We start from the raw sequence: 15527 nt of genomic DNA, 5'->3' as shown, positions 1-15527 counted from the left end.
CATCTTGTTCTCATGTATATATATCATGTCTTAGCACTAGTTTGACTACCTGTATTAGGCATGACAGGGCAGTCCTCCGTATCTCCCGTTACTGCTACTAGCGGCCCTGCTCTGAGCCTAGTTTTGTACCGTTTACATAACAGACTTGGCGAACTTCCATGTTAGTACCTAGTAGTTCCCGTTGTTCAGCTTGTCCGTCAGTTTCGCCTTATTATCTACCAATTTCGCAATATGCTTCGGTTCTTTAGCCCACTCATTGTTAGCCAGTTGTCGCCGCACCGCAGTGTCGGCTCTTGTTGTACCAGTTCACTATTAGCCCCTCGGCGCTTGTTCTACGGATTCATTGTTAGCCCCTGGCCCTTGTGGCCTTTGTTTCGGCTTCCCTCCCTCCGCCTCTGGCCTCACTACTACACTTACTGCACTCTCCCCACCCTACTCTCTCCCTATGGGCTTGGTCTTGGTGGATTTGAAATGTTACATTAAAATTTTTACCAAGTCCCAAGCACCTGTATTGTCATCTTGAGTGAGAGTGCAGATAATTGTCAGTATTTGGGGCGCAGAGCCAAATCAGTTAATTGACTGCACGGAAATGACTTCTGACCTCCGACCTGAGGTCGCATTCGGTTTCCGTTCTAATAGCGTGCTTAGTGCAGTCACTCTAGCAAATCCTCGAAAAAATCCTCCCACCCTCCCACCCGTGGATTTGAAATGTTACATTAAAATTTTTACCAAGCCCAGCACCTGTATTGTCATCTTGAGTGAGAGTGCAGATAATTATGTATATATTTTGTTAATATAGAGGTCATTTGCATAATTAATGAGGACATGTTGGAATAAACCATTGCCAAAGATAGGAATTTCACACACAAAATGTTGTAATTTGAGTTCAGAAAAGCATAAATTAAACTAGATTATGTTAATTACAACCTTATTTCCATATTCAATTAGACAAATCCCCCAAGCAACATTTGCATAGATTCTACATATTTCATGGAGGTATGAGATCTCCAAATTCTTGTTTGTTTTTGTAGTTTAATTAAAAATTTAAGACAGTTTGTTTGATTACCTTCACCAAGAAGATTTTTGGGCCCCCTAGTTGCTTCCTATGATACTGCAGTAGACCTTCCGATTTTGATATCTCCTGATATAGACATGCTAGGGTCACGAAATTTGAATGATAGGTAGCTTTTGTGCTGTGGAAGAAGTGATGTAAGTTTTGGTCCCCTAGCAACTTGCTTTGGAACTGCAGGTGCATTTGTTTCATAATATTAAAAAGAGGATAACTAAAGAACCAGTTGATGGACTGTCATGATTTTTGATATGTAGGCAGCTTAGGTGATGCTTGACATAATCATGTGACAATTATTCAAATATGGATGTAATCTGGATAATTTATGAGGAAATTCTCTACATTACTTGCATTACATGTATATGATAGGAATATTCAAGCTTCTGGCATATGTAACTGAGAACGAGAGAATCACAGACAGATATTGATTTTGTAAATAAGGACTTAATTTGCATGATTAATGAGAATATGTTATAAATCAGCAATGGTAACTGACTGCAATTTCATTCTTAGGGAATTTAAAAGTTAGTGAAGCTTAAAGCTTACTGAAGGTGAACATTATTAAACATAACTAATTCAAATAAGGACCTAATTTGCAAAATTTATGCATTACTTATTGCTGGAATGACATTCTTTGTTAAGATAAGAGTATTATTAGGACTGTCATTTGGTGGAGAACATAATAAACTGATATAATTCATGGAAATAAGGATCCTATTTGCATAATCAGAGGAAATAATCTATAATTTGTCTTGTCATATAAATTAACATCATTTGCCAAATGTAATATGAGGTCGTGGAACTCTAGTTTTACATGTAACTACATGTACCTGCAAATTAAGCACTGATTGAGGGAATATTCAAACAACCTTGAAACTGTCTTCCTGATATGAAAATTGATCTCCTTTTCGAATCTGTATTTTCATTTCACCTAATTTTATTTGTAAAAACTTGCATCTATCTGTATTTGTATCAGTATAGCCAGCATAACCACACTTTGGCATAACGCATTAGCAAGCGAAATGAGTCAGAGTAAAATGTGATTCAACGAATGCTTGGTTACACACTGGTCTTCTGTACATCTATTGAATTGTGACTCATTTACACCTCGACCAATTTCACCCCCCATGTAGCAGCCCATCTGTTACATCAGTATGACAATATCATAATGATTATCACGTTCCATTTCTGCATCAGTACGTCTGCCAGTGCTGATGGACAATGTAGGACTTGAAATTTGCAATTTGCATGTGGTTTTCAAGATTTGCATGTAGTGATATAAAAATGTTCTAAACATGCAATTTTGCATTTTGAACAAATATGACTGTCACAGTGCTCAGTGCACAGTGCTCAGTGCACTGTGGAATAATGGTGCTGCTATAATGCTATGCTCATTTTGAAATGCAGGAGGTTTATTACCTTCATCAGAAGGTTATGTGTTTAGGTACACCATACATAGGGGGTTGCTGATTTTGTAATCGGTTATAACTTGGTGTGTGGTGCATGTACATGTATCTTTATGATATTTGGTAGTTAAGATGAGGTTGGGAACAAGAAGGTCAAGGTCAATTTTGGGTATTCTAGTGGTTTTGTAAGGTACTGCAGTGGGGTACATGGTATGATACCTCGTGCGGTGGACATGCTATGATCTTGATCTGGTATCTCAGTCTGCAGGGGTCTGGTCGGAAGACTTAGGAAAGGCTCTCAGGCATACCTGTAGGTCCACTTTACACACAAAAAATTCTGGTTTTCCTGAGAGGTCTCTGGGGGAGAGGGAATAATTTTCTATTATTGACAGGATGGACACTTCCTTTAACCAATCATATCAGAGGTGCATGTAAAATCTGACCAGACCCCTGCACACTGAGATACTTTGCATCTAGTGTGCTATGGGTCTGGCATCCAGGCTAAAATTTGTCAGGTTTGTATATCTCACTCTCACTCACTCTCGTCCCGTGATCTAGAAGGCTGAATTAACTTCAATTTTGCATGTACTAGATTTTTCAAATTGCTAGCCTGGAATCCATCTGTGAACGCTTTGTCTTCACTCCATTCCTCCGCTCCGCCATAGCGGAGGAACGGAGCGGAGACAAAGTGTGCACGGATGAATTCCAGGCTATCAAATTGCATGTAGATTTCTGCCAACAATATGGCATGTAACCGAGCTCTAGCAAGCTTGAACTTTTTTCCATCAGCCCAATTCATGATCGGACCTGGGGGAGAGCAATCTGCTTGCAATCTACATGTATGTGAGGTCTGGGGCAAAATTTACATTTTCAAGCATTTAAAAGTACATAATTTCCCATATTTTGAGAGGCAAATCATGTGGTTGAGAGTGTTTGGTGGATGGATGTTTTTATGTTTCTTTCCATTTAAGATCTTTTGTCAATTTTGTCTGTCATGGGTGACGGATTGGTTTAAAATTTTTTCCATCACGCGCTGCAAAGTTCCTGTAATTGACACAAAAATGGATGCTGATTAGAGCCTTGTAACTGAGAAAAAGACTTTTTCAAGCCCTGCCAATGTCACATCTTTACTCCCAATGCTACAGTTACCATATAAGGAAGTTTTGTTGGACATGCCCTACATCATCAGTACATGGAGTGAAGCACAGGTGATGTCAGCTGACTGGATGATTCACTCTAATCACATCAGCCTAGTCAGATACTCTGGAGTAAAAGACGACATGGATATTGTCTGGTGACACGACAACATGTCAGAAGAGTGATCTAGTGAATCACAGCTGTGGTGGTGATGACAATATGTAATTTTGCACAAATTGGAAGGACATTTTCATCACATTGGGCCTCTTACTAGTCTTAGTGGCTCATCATAAGCCATACATTTATGACTTGCTCAACACAGCAAGAATGTTAATGGAGTACTAACCTCCAGAAGGGAGTGCTATTTTCTGATACATCATGCTGCAATGATTACATAACTAGCCGACTTTTGACATAATTTCGCTTGTACGCTTGCGCGGCGGATGTTTGTAAAGCGATATCAATTTTCCTCATGCTGAACCACAATCGATACATCCGGGAACTCTGGCTTACGCAATACTCATACACTTCAAGTCAACATAAACATTTTTCAGTGATTATTGAGAAATTACTTCCTTTACTTTGCTTGACCTGTGGTTTGAATACTATTATATCACTATCACTATCAGGATGTCTAATGCAGTGAGCGCCAGTTTCATCCCGCGTGTTTTGATTTTCTCAACTTATTTGCATGTAAGTATTACTTGAACAGAATTTAGATTACGCCACTTAAGGAAAAGATAACTAGATTACGCCGTTTTTTTCATCGTCAATATTTGCAGCATAAATGAGGGGCGATAAGGACATCAAGAAAGGCAATGGTTGGTAAGATACCAAAGAACACAAAACGGTACAAATTTTTCTTATTGCCCCCGAAATAAAGTCTGTAACATAACTTTTGGTTTAAAACATAGACACCAATGGGGTAGCGTGGTGTATTCTGGGATCGTTTTGAGGGTATTTGGAGAGTTTGTCCTGGATTCGATGCGTTTTAAGACTTGAGCACAAAATGGGCATTTAATTGTATACTGTAAAGTAATATGCATTTTTCACTTCCTAAAATAGATGCCTGTCGTGATATAGAACCCCCTTCTGGAGGTTAGTACTCCTTTAAACACCTATTCCATTGTGTAAGGTAACATTTTGTTGAAAATAAAATTTACTGATGTTAAAGCTATATAATGCAAAAATTCATTTCTTCACAAACTTGAGTTGAATCGACCCTACTCCAATGCAAAAAAATGTCATTCAGAAAGTGGAGGTGCCAAAGTATCAAAGTGTGTTAAAAAGCTGGAAACACAGCTGTCAGCCATGTTGTTTACATTTTGGTATTTTGTGGTGGTGCAACAAAAACAAGTGTGCCTTGTGTGGGCTGTTTTATTACCAACCAACCATAAAATTCAGAAATATGGAATAATAGAGCCTGAATAATAGCACAAATATGTTAGAAAGTGAAAGTAAATGACAATCACATGAAGTTTTCTTCAAATAAAGAATATCTAAATTGTTGGAAAAAAAAGTTGCAAATCTCAATTTCATTTCTGGTAGAAGAAATTCAAGAATCGAGATTCTATTTCTTTTTTGTGATCATAGAGAGTTCCAGATGGCTATTTCATGGCCATTCAGATCAGGCCAAAGACCAGTCAAAATGGCAAAAACCTCCACATGGTCATTTGAATTCAACACCTGACTCAGTCAGTAACTTGGATGGGCCCTGGCACTCTGCATCTGTCTACATGTACATCTCATCTACATCTAACTTTCCCACAGGTTACAAATGTTAGCTTTTAACCCAAGGACATTCTATCATCTTAGTACTTTTTTTCTGCAATTTTTCTGCAGATTGCAAGTGAGAATTTGGAGCATTGCATGCCCATGAGCTACATTACCAAATGTCTGAGTCAACCTTTGTCAAGGAGTACATGGTGTATGGAAAACAAGAGTTCCACGATCTCATACCTTCGCCAAATGGTGTTAACTCTTGCGGGTGACAAATTATACAATTTTAATCATTTATTTTGTAAATAAGAGCCTCATTTGCATGGATTATATCAGTTGATCATATTCTCCATCCAATGACAGCCTTATCATAACAAAAAGGCTATTATAGCACTTCCTCATAAATTATGCAAATGAGGTCATGATTTGAATAAATTATGTTTATTGATCTTCACTTCACTTCACTTAACTTCCAAATGTGGCAAGTATGAAATTGGGTGCAGCAGTGACAACTATGGAATTATAAGAATTTGCCATTAATTATGCAAATTAGGTTCTCATTTACATAATCTATATCCTCAGATGTTTTTCTCGTTCTCAAGTAGATGTCACAAGTGTTTAATAGTTCTATTATCGAACAAAGCAGATTTATAGAATTTCCTCATTAATTATGCAAATTAGCTCCTGATTTGCATANCATCCAATCCATCCACTGCTTCTCGAGTTATCTTGCTAAATTACACACACACACACACACACACAGACAAACGCTACTGAAAACATAACCTTCTTGGCGAAGGTAAAAAACCCTTGGCTTCCCCCCCCCACACACACACACACACAACAACATACTACTGTAGCCTACCAGGTAACCCCAGCCCACCTCCTCCTTGGTCTTGTTTACTACACAAACAGTGGAACATTTCTACATTGTTACATGTTCCTGCACCACATTCAAACCATAACAATACATATTTACACAAACATGTAGTAATGGGGCAGGGGGGCACAGGGCAGAGTGACTTGTTCATGTTTTGTTGTTTTACACATTTTTTTACCCTTTCCTATTTACCCACGTAGCTGAACATAGTAGGAAAACTTGAGACAAAACCAGGTACTGAACCTGATCTAACCTCTAAAGGTGACACAACAGACTCATTTCTGTGTGTAAACACTGTCAACCATTATTCCACATGTACACTGCAGTTACCATTGGGTCCAAGAGACAGAAATACTTTGTTTTTAAAAAATTGTGTTTGTTTACTGGTGGCCATATTTTGATAAGCCCTCAGTCTGAGTGCAATCTGACTATTTCTGTCTCATGATATATGGATGGTGCATGTCATGGTCAGTGGAGCACACTGATTTACATGTTAATTATGCTGAATACAATCATGCACTCAGATGTTCACTTTAGAAAGGATTTCTTCATTGAATTCCACCTGCACCCAATGTTCAAAAATATTATGTCAAATGTTGCATGATGTCTAGGTACCACATCAATACACATGTAAAACTGTTTATGCCACATAATCACACTGGCATGATTTTTTCTTGAAATAATTTCATTTCTGAGTTTTTTTCCTCCACCTGCAAAGTCAGTAGCAGGATTTTAGCTTTGAAGGCTAGAAATATTCTACATTTATTGATGTCTTTCTTGCATAATGTATGTTATACGCATGTACCTTAACATCTGGCATAACTATCAAATGTAAGGTGCAAAATTGTGTGTGTTTGTGTGTGTGTGGGGGGGGAGGTCCAACTGAAATGACATTTCAATAACAATAAGAATAAAAATGCAATAATGTCCTCAGGGTAATTCCAATTCCCAAGGTTCAAATATGCAAAAGCTAGCACACATTTTGTTGTATAACATGCCAGGCAGGGCTCGAAATTCATTTATGGGAATAGGAGCACTCAGGTGCACCCAACCTTAAATATTAGGTGCACAAAATTTTTTTGGGGTGCACCATATAAAACAAAAACTAATTACAGATCTTACTGCTCCTCTTCTGAGCTTGAATCTGAAATGGGAGCTAACTTACAACAAAGATTTTATTATTTTTATTATTTTTCTGACACTTGTATGCCTAGAATATCCTGCATACTATTATACATTTGATATGTACAAAAATACCTACAAAAATATTTGGGTGCACCAGTGCACCCACAGAAAAAAATTGGGTGCACAGCTCCAATTTTGGGTGCACTAAGGTGCACATGCACCCAGTATTTCGAGCCCTGCCAGGTATTCTGAAACAGTTGAGTTATTCAGGTCATTTCTTTGCTTCCCATCATGAGCAGTAAATGCTTTGCCTTGGGCATAGAAAATGGTGTGTTTCCAGTTACCCGACTGTCCCTAGCAACCACCCCCACCCCTTCGCAACCCTAGCTTCTTTTTTAGGGGTTGGCCACCAACAAGAGACATCAAAATTTTGATCTGACAATTATAGCTGTGCTTACTGGTACACTGGACCAAATCAGCACCGGTGTATTGATGCATTTCAGTGTATTATTAACTGTATCTGTATTAATTTACCTACCTACCGACCCTAATCTTTTTTCATGACTGTAATAGGAAACACAACATTCACTTTCCTAGGCCCAGATGCCAGAGTAAAGGCAAATTAACTAGGCTGCCATCAATGACATCATGGTCAACTGCCTTCTGGGATAGCTCCATAAACCCTGATACAATTCTGAACAAGCGAAGAATGAAAAATTACATCAATCACATCCTGCAAAATTCAACAGCTATGTGGAATTCAGAATACATACATAGTATCAGCTGTGAGGATATCATTGTATCTCACTGTATAATATTACACCAAAACACTGCTTTTCTATAGGATTTTTATGACACTTTTCCAAGGTATGGTTTGCATATGAAACAAAGGTGATGTGGGCCAGATGATGTCATCTATGTAGCACAGGTCCATTATAGATGGAGCCATCACACAAACACACAATTCTGACTACAACAAAAAATCAGCCCACCTGTTTTCCTCCGATAGTGAAGATTTTCCGAACGATCCCAGTGTCAAGTTTAATGGCCATGGTGATATCATTAAGGACCTGGTTAAAGGAATGCGCTGTCTTCTTGTTGAGTAGAATGCGGACGGCCTTTCTGGGTTTGGTTCCGTGGCGTATAACAGTGATGAGTTTGGGCCGAATGTAGTCTCTGTTCTCCTCCTGCTGTTGTCTATCACTCGGGCTCGTTCCTGTGTGAAATTCATCTTTTTTCTTCAAGTTAGAAATCCAACTGGGGTTGACGTTTTTTGTGTAGTCCAGCCTCTTGAAGACCTCAGTGGAGGCGCAGACATAGCTCTCCCCCTCCTCTATGTCGTCTATAGAGGAGACTTTTCTGGACCCGTCTATGGTGAAGATCATCCTGACGCCTTGCGGAAGATTGACGTTGTCGGTCAGGGTGCGGGTAAGGTCGGCCAGGAGCGCCTCAAAACTCCGGAAGCGCTCGGGCGACACCGCGTACACGATCCCCTTGAAGAAGCGATCACCATTCCGGTAGAACCGCACCTTCTTCGCCCTCTTCTCCTCCGCGAGCTTCTTGAGAGTTCGAGTGCGGTAGAAGGAGGCGTGTGCGCTGTGTGAGGGGCTGGGGAGGCCGCTGCGCCCGGAGCTGCGCGAGTGTCGGCCCGTTTTCGACTCGTCAAAGTGTTCCGTGAAGCTGAAGTCCGCCATCATGCCTTGCCGTGTTGTGCGGTGTGGAAGCTGCCCGCTCGCCGGCCTGACGTCCCCTGGGAGGCGGTACGTGACGTGAACGCCGCGACGCACGTGACGTTACAACACAACCTAGAAGTCACAACACACACGCCAACAAACACAGGCCGCTGTAAAACGTCACCGAATATGGGTTTAAAATCGCCGCTGTTTGGAGAAGCCTGTCAACCCTAAAGATCCTTCACTTCCGCATGCAAACCCCTGCCTTACCGCAGCACGCGAGGCCCTGATTTATGCATGTATTATTCGGGCAGTACCCAGGCACACATGGGCCCTCATAATTTCCGGCTTCTCGAGGGACATCAGGTACTAGTATTCAGGACGGGCATTATTCAGATGCCTGGGCTTATGCACGTCTGGTCGGTGAGAGACGACAACGTGCACCTGCGGTCTGACTAGATGTGTTGTTAAGCAACCGTGGGAACCTCCCATCGCAACAGCAACACTATCATAATGGGCTAACAATAACCAGTACGCACGGTACTGTAACGTTACAACAACGTTACCGACAGCAGACACTTTGATGGGGACTTCGTTGTTTCTTTTGGTACCCCAAGGAACCAATCCATACACATTGTCAATGACTGTCATTGTACGTTGAGGTTTCATTTTATGATTATATACATTGTACATGTAACGTTATATAATTCTTGAAAATGTGGAATAAAGCTTCCACTAAGACAGAAACTAGAATATATTCATTGTGTAGTTAGGCTATTGCTACAACTGTGATGCTGAGAAGCCTGCTGATAGACTTCATATTTGTATGTAGTTTTAATAGATATACATGTACATCAAATTCAGACACAATGTGTGATGGAATAAATGGTGGAGGCTGCACTTCCAATAAAGTCCGCATGCAGCAGGTGGTGCTGTTGCCCTTCAAGGGTGGTTAGAGCTGATGTTTCTGCTCTTCAATAACATGCTAATTAAGGGCCATTAAGTAAGCCCGTGCTTGAAGCTTCTGTTATACTCATGTCAATCTTTCACTTCATAGAGTACTTTGTATCTATCCCATTTTTCCATTTTTTTCATGTGCCACCCTACCTGAAAAGGAAATCAGCAAATGGCCAGTGAAGGTTCTGAAGCACTATTCTGCCTGTGCTACCACATGTACCAGCATGGCGTGGAAGAGAGCCCGGAAATTGCCCATCCCTGTACACAACCCCTCAGTCTCCTTCGTTGGGCGATTACTCGACATCACAATGCATGAATATGCAGGCAGCAAACAGTAAAAACATGAACTTGAGTCGCAAGACAAAATAAGCGGCTCTTCTCCCACCATTTTGAGAGGGTCTGCATGGGGGGTCCTGCCAACGGTTAATGTAACAGCAGGGCCGACAATGCATAACGGTAAGTTCAGGACAGTCAGCAATGCTAAACGGTAAATTGACAGTTGTTTTTATTTGCACTAGATTTCGTATCTTAACTTGTGAGAAAAAGTGATCATTGACAAAATTAAATACTAGTATACCTTACGTGTCACGCATTCAAGGTGTTCCCTGTGTTTCTCACCTGCCCTGGTCCCCGAGCGCGTCCACAAATGGAGTCAGAGTCGGCCAGGGCTCTACCTAACTTGAAATCTTTTTTCCGTCTGCCTAGGTTCATCATTGGATTTTGGGAGGCTCGCAATCTAGGGGGGTCGGGGGGGGGGGTTGCCTTCCCCGTGACATTTTATCCCTCACCACGGTGACCTGCTCGTGTCTAAAGACAAACTGTTAACCATTTTCAAAGGGTTTTGGAGTTGTATACTATTCCCAGTCTAAAGAGTGGGGCTAAGCCAAAGATTTTTAACCTTGAACGTGGACATCAGTGATGTCTTCATGGGGAGCAATGGATTCTTCTCCGGAGGATCCACTCATCTCCATCTTCCATCAGTGATCGGAGCTCCGCTGTAGAGATGTCCCTGAGCCCATCATCTCGCTTCAGGGTATCGATGAAGCTTGTATGTGATTTTATGTGATTTATGGTTGGCACTAAAGCATCCATGAAACAGTTGAACATTCAATGCACCACTTTTTTGTGTAGGAAGTTTTAACTTTGTAACTGTATTAAGATAATTTCACGTTTGCTCTGTAAAATATAAAAAAAAATACCTGAGTACTGAAGTGAAAAACTGAACAAAGTACAAGTACATGTATTCTTGGTATTTATTAAAATACATGTATATTCATGCCAAAGAAATACACATGAAATAAAAAGGTTTTGGTATCAGGTGTATCAATTGTAGCTACAAACGTCTATGATTAGGGTTAGAGTTTGGAATATCTTAGCCTGGATCCGGAGACCAGGCTTGTTAGCTTCAGTCTGCTAGGAACAGGCAACTAAACATGTACGACTGCATGCCCTACAATTGCCTGGACGTCATCTATTACTAGCTATCATACATGTACAAGTTGTACATTATCAGCACAGCTGTGTCTATAGTAAAGTCCACTATGTTCCTCAGAATTACTCCTCAGTACTATTACTCCTCTGGACTACAGAGTACTCCTCAGAACTGCTCACAGTACAGGACTACTCCTTGGGAGCACTATTCAAGACTGCTCCACGGGAGTACTCCTCAGGACCACTCCTCAGGACTGCTCCTCATGATCAGACAATACTCCCTGGGACTGCTCCTCAGAACTCAGGACTGCTCCTCAGGACTCAGAACTGCTCCTCAGGACCACTACTCAGAACTGCTCCTCAGGACCACTCCTCAGAACTGCTCCTCAGGACCACTCCACAGAACTGCTCCCCGGGACTGCTCCTCAGAACTGCCAGCTCTAATGGAGCTCGCCCGTCCCTGCTTTACTCTGGAGGCGGTTGAGGACAAAGTTACTGGTGTCGATAAATCTTTCCACACAGTTGACAAAACACGTCTCTGTCCTTCCATCAAGTTTGGTGGACGGTCTGCAACAGAAATGATATACTAAGGTCTTTGTCAGCCAGGAGAAGACAGACATTAGTACCCTTGCTAACAGGGCCTGAAATACTACATGCAACTTGCAATTTGGATGTGATTTTCAAGATTTTCTAGGGCAGATTGTAATTCCAGTTTGTCCTAAGAGAATCAGAATGTGCTTCCCAATTAATTAAATTTGCGCTGACCACCAGGAAGGGCTCTTGCACTCCTTGTGGGCCAGGTGGTTGACTGTTAAACTTAAAGGAGTTGCTGCACCGTTATTTTGGAGTCGGAAAGTTTAAACAAAGGAGAAGAAGGTTCAACATGTGTTTCGTGATGTCTGGGGTTTTGAACCACAGGAACCCCAGTTATTCATTTCTATGATTCAGCCAGCATATTTTTTGGAACCAGCATAGGCTGACTTTAGACTGACGACGGTTGAATAGTCCTACGAATGTTTATTGTCAAGACATTGCCGGTGACAGTATTTTAACACCGTCTAAAGACGATCAAAATAGTCGCACGACGGTAATCCTCGAATCGTCATCACTACCACCTTGGACCCTATCGTGCGATCCTTCAGAGGGGGGTCCAAAATGGATTTCCTCCGTCTAAAGCGAATCATTGCTGGCAAAGGAAGTTAGATGTCACTTATCATATGCAAATGAGCCTGCATTATTTTCTGTCCAAAAACATCGCCTATAGCATAGTATTACCATTGAATGTTGTCAAATGTGCCAAGTGCGATGCCGTACCACCAATCGCTACTTCTCTGGTACTGATCCGCCTTCCTACTGCAGCACCGAACGCTGGGTTCAAACCTACATTGTAGGTATTTCCCATCTTGGTACATTCGCTTCATAGCCCTTTGTTGGGCACGAACTCGGCAACGCGAGTTATTTTATAAAAAGCAGAAAAGGCAGACAAAAACAAGGGGGTTCTCTCGCCATTTTGAATTCACACGGCATGCCAGATTTACAGTACTCATTTTGCTAGTTTTAATGAACAGTAGCTAAACCAGAAAGGCGGATGGAAAAACAACAAAAGTTTAGATAGGCTATATGATAATAACGTTAATGCCCCGCCTTATCCTCGGTGTATATGGTGAGATAATCCCTGGTTAGGTGTGATAACCGCCTCATAAACCACCTCGTTCGCTATGCTCACTTGGTGGTTTATTCAGTGGTTATCACACCTGACCAGGGATTATCTCACCATATACACCTCAGGGCGGGGCATTAACCCTTTAATGTTACACAAACTAACAGTAGATGTTTTCAAGGAATTCACAGATATGACAATGATAGACAAGAATTCTGAGATTTCAAACCTCCATGAAATATATGAGTCTTTGTAAATGTTTTTTATTTGTCTCATTGACAATGGAAATTGGAAATAAGGAAATTTGTAAATTCAAATGACAACATTTTCATATTGTAAAATCCCTCTACTTTGTCATACTTCATTTCAACATGTCCTCATTAATCATGCAAATGACCTCCACATTAACATAATATATGCATAGAGGTGTTAACCTTTAAGTAACTTACACATGTCACAAGTCCCATCATTCACCAATAAGGAGTCACAGAATTTTCACAATTATGCAAATTAGGTCATCATTTGCATAATTGGTATCTATTGATGTTCTGCCTGCCACATATTAAATAGATTACATGTATAAAAGTACTATTATATAAAACACTGTAATTATAGCATTTTCTCATTAATTATGCAAATTACATCCTCATTTGCATAATTTGTACATCTGTACATTTAATTATGTACAGCTCTCTCTCAGTAACCTACACAACAAAAATGATGAAAATACGTTGTTCCTATCTGGACTTACCGGTATTGGCTTTTAAAGATTTCGCCAGAAAGTGCCCTGCAGTTCCAGAACAAGCTGCTAGGGGGACCAAACTCACACCATCCTGATAGGATAAGCTATTTGTCCCCCAAAAGTGAAGACCATAGCATGTTCAAAACAAAAGATACAAAAACCGGAAGTTGTGCTGCAGTACCAAGGTCATCCACCAGGAGGCCCATATTTGACCTTGACCTTTGGCTTCCTAAGACTTACCAACGTACCAAATATCATCACAATCCATAAAAGCGTTATGAAGTTATGCTGACTACAAATGTGCAAAAAACACAAACACACACACACAGACAGACAGACACACAGACACACACACAGACACACAAACCATACCTCCATTTTTCATGGAGTTAATAATGTGATGCATAAACATTATACAGCACAAAATGCAGAGTAACAAAAGTGTAGTCGTGTTTGGCAGGGTATGGCAAGTTCCAATAAAGATTGAACCGATACATGTCCTTGGTACATGTATCGGTTCAATCTTTAACAGGCAAGTTGATAGCAACAAGAAAGACTCATGCATAGGTTTTACTGCTTTTGTAGCTCACTTGCGTCCAGATTTGCGACGAACCCAGGTTACATCTTTGTCACAGTTTTGCACGTAGTGGTTGCTTCAGCAGCCTTTCCTCTGACGCATCCCCCCACAAGGCCACTTCTTGGTCCACTTTTTATCTAAAGGTCCAAGATTTTTCTTTTAAAAGATGTACTGATTTGTGTCGCCAGCTGCAGCGAGGCTTGAATCGTAGGAAAATGGCTCACTTTGTTATTGGAAAAAGTTATCTCTGATTTTTTCTTTGAAATCCTCTAAAAAAATGCAGGAAATGCCATTTCAGAAGGTTCTTTTTCAAAATTTCCCGGGGGAGCATGTTCCCGGACCCCCTAGGAACCTTGTGCCGCTCACTGATCCCTCAAGCACTGGGAAGAACCCCCCCATATTCAAAATCCTGGCTACGGGCATGTCATCGGTGGCCAAATGGATACAGGCTGGCCAATTTGATACTGTCTTACCCCCACCGAAAGATCTGCTTGGAGATAACTGCATATAAGACCCGATCAGTCGTGGCATTTATGGTACATTGTGTCACACCAGCGAATCCAAGTCCGAAGCCAATCCACTTTGCGTTCACACTCGTGTTTACGTCTGATTGAAATAGCTTACTACTTCCTGTTTCTGAAAAATGGAAAAAAAAAAATAGGTTGTTGCGATAAGTTTTTCGCAAAATCCGGTGACGCGACTGCCTTGAAATTCCACATAGAACGCAGCTATTTGGGTAATCAGGCGACAAACCGCATCACCCTTGCTCGCGGACTAATACCAAAAATGCGTCGCTGGCCGTCCAGCTTCACCACACCGAAAAACACTACAATCCCAAGGTTTTTTTATCAATTCAAAACCTGCTTGAAAATCTACAACGATCACCGAGCTATGGGGAGCCAAACCTAGCGTGACAGCCTCGCAGATCCGGCGATTTACTGCGCACTATTTGGAACCCTGGTCATAATTAAACTCCGAACCGGAACCTTATAAGCTCTGTCAGGATTTTGTCTCCTGTGACACACAGCGCCTTCTTTTACCCCTATTCTCGGTATCACCAGCCGCTTCAAAATCATTCTCAAATTTACAAAAACTGCTAAAAATAATCCACTCGAAGTCCCCAAGCCCGGCTGTGCTGTCTTCATGAATTC

The 15527-nt window shown here is 41.1% G+C and overlaps 2 protein-coding genes across 3 annotated transcripts in view; both read right to left on the bottom strand.

Annotated features, from left to right (window-relative positions):
- Positions 1 to 9511, bottom strand: part of LOC109467649 (serine/threonine-protein kinase DCLK1-like) — a 40738-nt gene extending 31227 nt beyond the window's left edge. The window contains exon 1 of one of the 2 annotated variants that reach the window (XM_019765687.1): positions 8329 to 9511. In XM_019765687.1, coding sequence (XP_019621246.1) covers positions 8329 to 9033 — 705 coding nt within the window. In that variant the 5' untranslated portion in view covers positions 9034 to 9511. The remainder of the gene's footprint in view (positions 1 to 8328) is intronic. The other variant, XM_019765686.1, reaches the window with a different exon arrangement.
- Positions 9512 to 11201: 1690 nt separating this feature from the next.
- The window catches only part of LOC109467651 (mitochondrial import inner membrane translocase subunit Tim8 A-like), an 18110-nt gene continuing 13784 nt past the window's right edge, over positions 11202 to 15527 (bottom strand). The window contains exon 2 of the mRNA XM_019765693.1: positions 11202 to 11964. Within this exon, the coding sequence (XP_019621252.1) occupies positions 11838 to 11964 (127 nt within the window). The 3' untranslated portion in view covers positions 11202 to 11837. The remainder of the gene's footprint in view (positions 11965 to 15527) is intronic.

Source organism: Branchiostoma belcheri, unplaced genomic scaffold (assembly GCF_001625305.1).
Source record: "Branchiostoma belcheri isolate BF01 breed outbred unplaced genomic scaffold, Haploidv18h27 scaffold186, whole genome shotgun sequence".
In the NCBI taxonomy this organism is placed as follows: Eukaryota; Metazoa; Chordata; class Leptocardii; order Amphioxiformes; family Branchiostomatidae; genus Branchiostoma; species Branchiostoma belcheri.
Note: the sequence above shows the minus strand (reverse complement) of the source record. Positions and strands in the feature narration are given on the sequence as shown.